The sequence below is a fragment of the Nicotiana sylvestris genome, chromosome 3 (genome assembly GCF_000393655.2).
Source record: "Nicotiana sylvestris chromosome 3, ASM39365v2, whole genome shotgun sequence".
In the NCBI taxonomy this organism is placed as follows: domain Eukaryota; kingdom Viridiplantae; phylum Streptophyta; class Magnoliopsida; order Solanales; family Solanaceae; genus Nicotiana; species Nicotiana sylvestris.
In genome coordinates, this window is record NC_091059.1 from 10718179 (window position 1) to 10726552 (window position 8374).

The window sequence follows — 8374 nt, forward strand, 5'->3', positions numbered from 1 at the left end:
AGAATATACTCTCTACTTATTGCCTACTATTCAGCAGAATTGTCCTTTAGCTTTATTGTTCTTACTTGGTTTTTCCTATTTTATTGTTCTTACTGCCCTAAGCCACCTTGAGGCCACTGAGCTCAAGGTCACTGCTGCTAAGTAATATTGGTTTAATTCACTTCTATATTTTATTTCTACTTCTTATTTCTTGATTATTAATTGGTATTGAACTAAATCACATATCTTTAAAACCACTAATCAAATTTAATTGTTACTCGTATTTTCGAAGTAAACATTCTTCATTTTCTTTTCTTTCTAAATCCTGGTTATTATGTTTTGCTGTTGTAGTTATGGATACTCTCATCGAAAGAAAAACTCGACCTATACCAAACAATTACATTTTACCAACAAGACATTCAAAAGAGACACAATTCATTAGGGAGTTGAATGTTATTGAGTACATGACCTTAATATATTGAAATTCAATAGCAAAAGACAATTCTGAGAGAAAAACAAAAACCAAATGAAGCTAAGCACTCCAAAGACAAGGACCTAACAATTCAAACATGTAGTCATTAAAATTAGAGCCTAGCTAATTGCTGTATATTTATAGGATAAGCAAATGTCTTTGAGATGGAGCTGAATGATTTCTTGGCCAAGATAATATTTGCAACTTCAGTGGGATGAAAAGCATCCCAAAATATATATTTGGAACGATCTTCACATGGCTGTTGTAGAGGAAGACATGTTATCTGCCCATTGTTCCTTCCCACTCCACAGCATCCCTTATCCACCACTTCAAATCCTATATATATTGGAAGACAGAATTAGAAATTATTGAAAAAGCGAAATAGTTGCATATATGGGTGTCGAATGGGAGGATTGGGCTGATTTTGAACGGATTAAAATGGGCTGAGTCAATAAATAAACGGGTCAATATAACCCGCCCAAAAGTTACTTGGGTTAAGATGGGCTAGAATTTTGGGTCAAAACCCAACCCGTCCAACTCTTACTAAACTTTAATAACGTGTGTTACTTTTTATATAGATTATTTAATTACCAAATAAGATTTTTTTTCCTTTTGTTATGGTCATATATAACATATCAAATAAAAATATCATTTTAAAGATATTTTAACAAAGTTGTTCATTGATCAATTTGGGCTAAAAATCAGCCCAACTTTAAATGGGATGGGTAAAGATGGCTGAGTTCAATAATGGGTGGGTCATATATAACATATCAAACAAAAAAAAATTAAAAATATTTTAGCAAAGTTACTCATGGATCAATTTGGACCAAAAATCAGCCAAACTTTAGATGAGTTGGATCACAATGAGTCAAGTTCAACAATTGACGGGTCAATGAGAGCCCAACCTTGGACGGATTAGGCGGGTTGAACATGTTTGTGCTTAAATTGCCACATCTAGTTGCATATAACTTGTTAATAGTACTATAGTAGTAGGCGTTTGGACATGAATTTGTTGATATTTTGAATAACAAATAGTATTTGAATAGTTACCATAAGTTTTTGCATTGACTACAAGATCTTTGGTGCTTTCAAAGGAATCCAAGAAGACAAACTTTGCTCCAGGCAAAACCTTATTGAAACGAACAACCAGCTTTTTGAGTCCAGAGTTAAAGAGGAGAATAGCATTGTTGATCTCTTCATTACATCTGCTGTCATTTCCATCATACCTTGCTAGCTCATAGGGTATGCATCCTATTTGTCCTACTCCTGTTACCACAACTTTCCGAGCTCCTAAGTTATATAATTCCTGAATAACATGAAGAGATTATTAATTAACCTGAAAATTAAGACAGGTTACCTGCTACGTACAACAGGTAAAAGTATATTGATAGTATAATTTACGATGTTCGTATATATAGGTTAATCCATTCTATTATTCTCTCTATTCTATATATATTATACATGGTTTTTCTTGAAGTCCGTTTTCGAAAGGAAATGCACCTTTTTTATATTTAGAAAAGTTTAACTTTAAATTTCTCATTTAACTTTAATGACTTGCTTTTATAGGTATGATTATAATATGGTATATGTTTAAAACTACAAATTTCAATTTTTTTTCCCTTGAAATTCATGCCTAGTGAAACACTGCCACGTAAAATAAAATGGAAAAGTGATAGTACTTGCTAGAAAAAGTAAACAGTACGTAAATTCGTTCGGCTATTTGTGTACAGATCTCGAAATTAACCTAAATAACTGTCCATCCAACCGCTTAAACTATAAATGATCGCCCAGTAAATAATATTCGTACAATTCATGTATAATATGTGTATGATCATTTATAATCAATGTATAAGCTATGTATATCAGGTAGAAAAATTAAACAGTAAATCTGACTGACTACTTGTGTAAAGAGCCCTAATTTAAAAAAGTCATCAATTGCTTGTTCATTATAAGAAAATGTGACCATTTAGTTGGTATAAGTTTGAATCCACTAACCGATAGTTGTTTGCAATAATCTTGAAGAAGTGCAGTAGCATAGGCTTGTGGTGTGTACTGTGAATGAGTTGAGTAATAATCAGTCATGAAGTAATTATTGAGATAGTCATTGCTTCCCAATCCTGAGTAGAAAATACATTTGCTCAAATAGCCATTTAATGCGTTGTTATTTCCTCTGAATAATCTCCTCAGCTCCTCAACAGTTCTTGCAAAGTTTTCTACCTGTTGGTTCATTGACATATGATCTCCCTACATTCAGACGAACAATTATTGTTAGAGACAATTTTAAAGAATTTAACTTATATATGTTTGTATCATCAGAGCAGACTGCCCACATCACACCCTTGGAATACGACCTTTCTCTGGACCCTGCGTGAACGCGGAATACTTCGTGCACCGGCCGACCCCTTTTTCTATTTGCATTTTGATAGTACAGGAAATTTTTACACTGTAATTTAACATATTGAAGCAGGTTACACGTCTTACTTTCGGAGTAACTACTTGTTACAAAAGTTACTTGTATAGTTATCTTTTTGGTGACCTAATTGCACAAAATTCTTTTACACTGTCAATTATACAAGTTAAACTGCAACTTAAAACATATTAGGAACAATATGAACACAAGAAAAAATTAAGTTTTTTTGTTTATGTATACCAAGTTATTTCCCGTTTCATCTCGAATTCCTGCAGCTCCTGATGCATAATTTGCTCCTCTTAATAGTGCTCGACCACGAACTCTTGAATAGGGAGGGATATAGTTGGAAAAGCCAAGAAGTTGAGCTGCATTATTTTATCCCAATGCCCAAATGCACAATGTTCCAAAAGACATTAGAGTAATGCAAAAAAAAAAAAAAAAAAAAAAAAAAAAGAACTAATGTTGGTACTATAAGCTTTTAGCATAACAAGCTGACTAAAGAAAGAGTTAAAGTTATATACAACGTCAGCATATCTTAAAGTCTTAAGAAATATATACCTAAAATATCGACATAAGTACGACCATTAGTAAAACGACCAGTGGCGCCTTGTGGGAAATCTATGCCATAAGGCATGTAATTGGCCCTAGCAAGAGTAAGTATCCCATTGTTGTTGCCATTGTCAACAAGTGAATCCCCAAATATGAAAAAACAAGGAACTTGGGGTTCTTGTTCTTGTGACCAAGCCTTAGTTGTCAACAAGAAAAAAGATAAAAATGCCAATATAACGAATTCAAAGAATTTCCCCATTACTTTCAAAATAAATTATTTGTAGCAAGGTAGTGTTTGTTGTTTGTTATTGGTCTTTGTATTTATAGTGTAAGGTAGTGATTGTTTTCTGTTACATATTTTATGGGATTCATGTGCCAAATTTGATAAGGCAAAGAGTTACAACCCGTGAAAGTGATGCTAGTGGATAGCTTTTTTTAGGTGTTGTATGTAGCTAGTGTGAATGTGTGAGTATTAGTTATATAGCGGTGACATTGAGTGCATCTCGTGATCACTTCTTACAAAGGCTTTAATTTGTTCCTTATAGAGAAGGCGATTCATTAATGAGGAAAGGAAACTCATACCTTAAGAAAAAATGAAAAGAAACTTAGGGTGTGTTTAGTATAACGGAAAATGTTTTCCAAGAAAATAGTTTCTTGGAAAATAAGTAGTAGTCTTATTCATTTTTCGATATTTGGTACGTAAATTTTTTCGATATTTGGTACGCAAATTAAGGAAAATAATTTTTCAAGAGTGTTCATAAAAACTTTAGATATAATAAATATGAAGCCATAAACTTTCAAATCAACAACCTTCCGAACCCAAAAATTTCATAAACTTTCGAACCGCTAAACTTTCGAAACCGCGAAATTTCGAACCCGTATACTTTATAATTGCTAAACCCGTAAACATGGAAAATTGAAAAATATTTTCCGGAAAATGTTTTCCTTCATACCAAACACACCCTTAGAAAGATGAAGTCCCAAAAAAGAAGGATGCTTATGTATACGTTAATTTTAGCTACTGCTACATATACAACAACAATAAACTCAATGTAATCCTACAAATAGAGTTTGGGGAAGATAGTGTACGTAAACTTTACTCTTACTTTGAGAAAGTAGAGAAGTTATTTCTGATAGACTCTCGACTCAAGGAAAGATGGAAAATAAAAGAAGCAGTAGCAATAGATAGTAATATAACAACAATATAGCAAGAAAATTGAAACGAAAGAAATAGCAAGTAGTAATAAAAATCTTAAAATGATAAAGTATAAGACTAATACTAATATTATTAGTATGGATAGCTACTGCTTCATATGCTACATAAATATTATTTTCTTTTCCTATCAAAAGAAGAGTTTCAAACTTCAACCTGCAAGAAAATAATGATTTGCAAAGAATCGATCACAATATGATTATATGAAACACGAAAGATTTTTATTCTCTCTATTCCATTTTATATTAAATTAATTAATTGCTTTTTTGGTCTGCTAAAAAAATAATTTCTTTCTATAATTGAAAATAATTTAATTTTAAACTTTCCAATATATCTCTAATAATATAATTTTATAACCACATAAATATTATTTCACGTTTAACACTACGAGCTCCAAAAGTTTATATCAAATGCTAAAGCTATGTCAGCCTTTACAAAACTCAAACCTCGTGTAATAATACTCCCTCAGTTTCAATTTGTTTTTGTTGGGTTAAAACGATCAAAAGATACTCTTAACATGGTGTGATTGTAGGCATTTAACATTTATTGGTTTTAAATTTAACAAATATTTTAGACTATATCTTAAATATATATAATAGCCCAAATAAATATATGAGCCAAATAAGATTAATTATATTAGTTCAACATACAAGAGTTAAATAAATAAGTCCAAATTTATTGGGCTAGTCTATTTACTCGGACTACAAATAATGAGCCCATTTCATTAAGCCCAAGATATTTTCTTCCTAGAGGTCCAGTTTTGTGCTACGTGTCAAACGATATGGCACACCAAGTCAAATGGAAGAGACATTACGGTCATGCCACGTAATGACAAGGCATGCCAAATTAAATTAGAAGGCCAATAAAACTGCGTCACATGTGCAAATGACATGCTCTGGCCAATCAAATGCGGATGTATCACACCTCAATCTGATTGGTTAAAAAGAGTGTGTTCTCATCACAACTCTTCTGTTCCACTACTATAAATATGAGTTTTCATAACTCAGAAAAGACACCGGAAGTTATAACAAGAAGCAAGAGAGAGCTCGTGCATCAAATGTCGTAAATTTCTCCACAAGCTTAGAGTTTCAAGCAATCAAGTTCAAGTTCAAGTTCAAGAAGTCAAGTTCAAGATCGAGAACAAAATCAAATACAAGGCGTTCAAGATCAAGGCTACTTGTTCATGACAAAATCACTGTTGGTGGCGACTATCAAGACATTCGTGACGGATAAATCAAGTCAAATTTAAATTCAAGTTCAAGTTCAAAGGCCTTGAATTTATTTCTTGCTCGAAAGAAGAATTAGAGAATTTATATTATCAAAATTAAATTAAAATTACTTACCCAATAGCTATGTGTGAAATCATCCTTCAAAAATTGCCTCTCGCGTGTACCACGTGTAAGGCTCAAAATGTGAGAAAATAACACTAAGTCCCAAACCTGAAGCAAAGAACAAAACACTCTGAAATCATTCTGAAACTCACCAGAGCCCCTCGGGCCTGTGATGACTCGATAGATCAACTTATGTTTTAAAACCTAACTCTACGTTTTGAAGCCTTAAATACCTCATCTTAGACCTCCTCGATTTGCGTGTGTAGTCCGGGTCTTTTTCCGGAATGCTTTTATCTTAAAACTGAGAAATATAAATTTTTTGCCTTAAAATCAATTTGAATTGACTTCGGTTAATGTTTTGAGCAAACAGACCCGAATTAGTATTTTGACGGTCCCAGTGGGTCCGTACCGTGATTTGGGATTTCGGCGTATGCCCAGAATCGAATTCGAAACTACCTAGCTCGAGTTATCACGCTTTGTTGAAATTTGAAAGTTAAAAGCTTAATGATTTTGAAATGTTTGACTTTTTGGATATCGGGTCCGTATTTTAGTTTCGGAACTCGCTATAGGTCCAATACAATATTTATGACTTGTCTATCAAATTTGGTGAGAAACGGAGTTGGTTTGACGAGATTCGTACATCCGGTTGTTAACATAAAAATTCTAAAGTTTCTTGAAATTTTCATTTGATTTTGGCATCCGATTCATAGTTCTAGGTGTTATTTTGGCGATTTGATCACACAAGCAAGTTCGTATGATATTTTTAGACTTGAGTACATATTTGGTTTAGATCCCCGAGGGCTCGAGTGAGTTTTGGATAGGCTACAGAGTGAAATTTAGACTTAGGAATATGCTGGTGTATTCCAGATCTGGTGCAGGCCTCAGACCTTGCAATTGCGAGGTCAGGCTTCGCATTTGTGACCTCTGATAGGTTCGCATTTGCGAGCAACTAATCGCATTTGCGAAAAAGTTCGCATTTACGAATAAGACTTCTCATTTGGGAAGTGGGACAGAGGGTTCAATGATCGCAATTGCGATCAAATGGTCGCATTTGCGGATGATCAATGTTTGCATTTGCGAACAATTCATCGCAAATGCGATGACAACATAAATGAAAGGACTTCGCATTTGCGATTGTTTCTTCGCATTTGCGGTGTTCGCAAATCGCAAATGCGACATCTGCAACTGATCAAATAGGAGTTAGACGGGATTTTTGTTCATTCTTCAAATCTTCAAAACAAGAAAACCCTAGAGGTGATTTTCCCAAGCACCCTTCTTCCCAAAATCATTGGTATGTGATTCTAATCTATTTTCTTTCAATCTTTCACTACATTTTCTAAGATTTCAACCTAAAATCTTGTGTTTTAATGGTGAAAATTTGGGGTTTGGGTAGAATTAGGTATTTTTGTAAAATGGAGATTTAGACCTCAAATTGTGGTTGAATTCAAAAACAAATTACATAATCAGACTCGGGGGTGAATGAGAAATTGGGTTTTGGTCTGAATTTTGGGTTTGGACCAAAAGGGCCTGGGAGTTGACTTTTGTTTTTCAATAATGACCTAAATTGAATCCTTTGCAATCGTGGGTAGTTCCTAAGGCTTAATTTGAATCATTTGGTTGGTAATTTGCTAGATTATATCGGTTCAGAGGCTTGTTTGAAAGGCAAAGTTGTGATTGAGCTTTGACTTTGGAGCGAGGTAAGTGTCATGGTTAATCTTGACTTGAGGGATTAGGACTTGTTTGTCTATTTTCTACATGTTTAGATGTTGGGTACAATGTATATGTGAGATGACGAGTACTTATGCATTATTGTAGGGTTAAAGCATATGGGTGAGGCTTGTTCCTTGCAATTATTGCTTATCTTGATCATGTTTTCCATGCTTAGACAAGTTATCTATTAACTTGATCGTTCTTACCGTGTTAATGGGCTTTTTGGTAATTGAGTATTGATTCCAAAGTTGATATTGGTATTGTGGAACCATTGTTGAAGTAAGGCTTGTTCTTGTTGATCCTATCTCCCTGTTATTACTTGTTCATTGTTATGTGGTGAGGGAGTGTTAATGCACGAAGGGTGATGTCGTGCCGTATATGAGTGTTAATGCACGAAGGGTGATGTCGTGCCATATTGTGAGTGTTAATTCACGAATGATGATGTCATGCCATGTTATGAGAGTTAATGCACGAAGAGTGATGTCGTGATGTATCTATTGATTTATACTGAGAGTGAGAGTAAAAACACGAAGGGTGATGCCGTGTAATTTTCTTCATTGTGCTTAATTATTTTTTTACCGGTTAAAGGCCTATTGACTATTCTGGTTATCATTTCCGTTGTATCTCTCGTATCTTGAGCCCCTTTAGCATGTCCCCCTCCCAATATTACATGTTAAGCTTTTATTGTTGTTATCTTGTACATATAGTAT

General features: G+C 33.8%; 1 protein-coding gene across 1 annotated transcript; it reads right to left on the reverse strand.

Moving 5' to 3' along the window:
- Window positions 1–413: 413 nt before the first annotated feature.
- Window positions 414–3684, reverse strand: LOC104220993 (GDSL esterase/lipase At1g33811). Its single transcript, XM_009771964.1, has 5 exons — window positions 3420–3684; window positions 3102–3226; window positions 2447–2695; window positions 1502–1757; window positions 414–787 (listed from the first exon to the last, which is right to left on the reverse strand). Exons 1-5 carry the CDS (start codon window positions 3667–3669, stop codon window positions 564–566), a joined length of 1104 nt encoding a protein of 367 aa, XP_009770266.1. The 5' UTR covers window positions 3670–3684; the 3' UTR covers window positions 414–563.
- Window positions 3685–8374: the final 4690 nt, after the last annotated feature.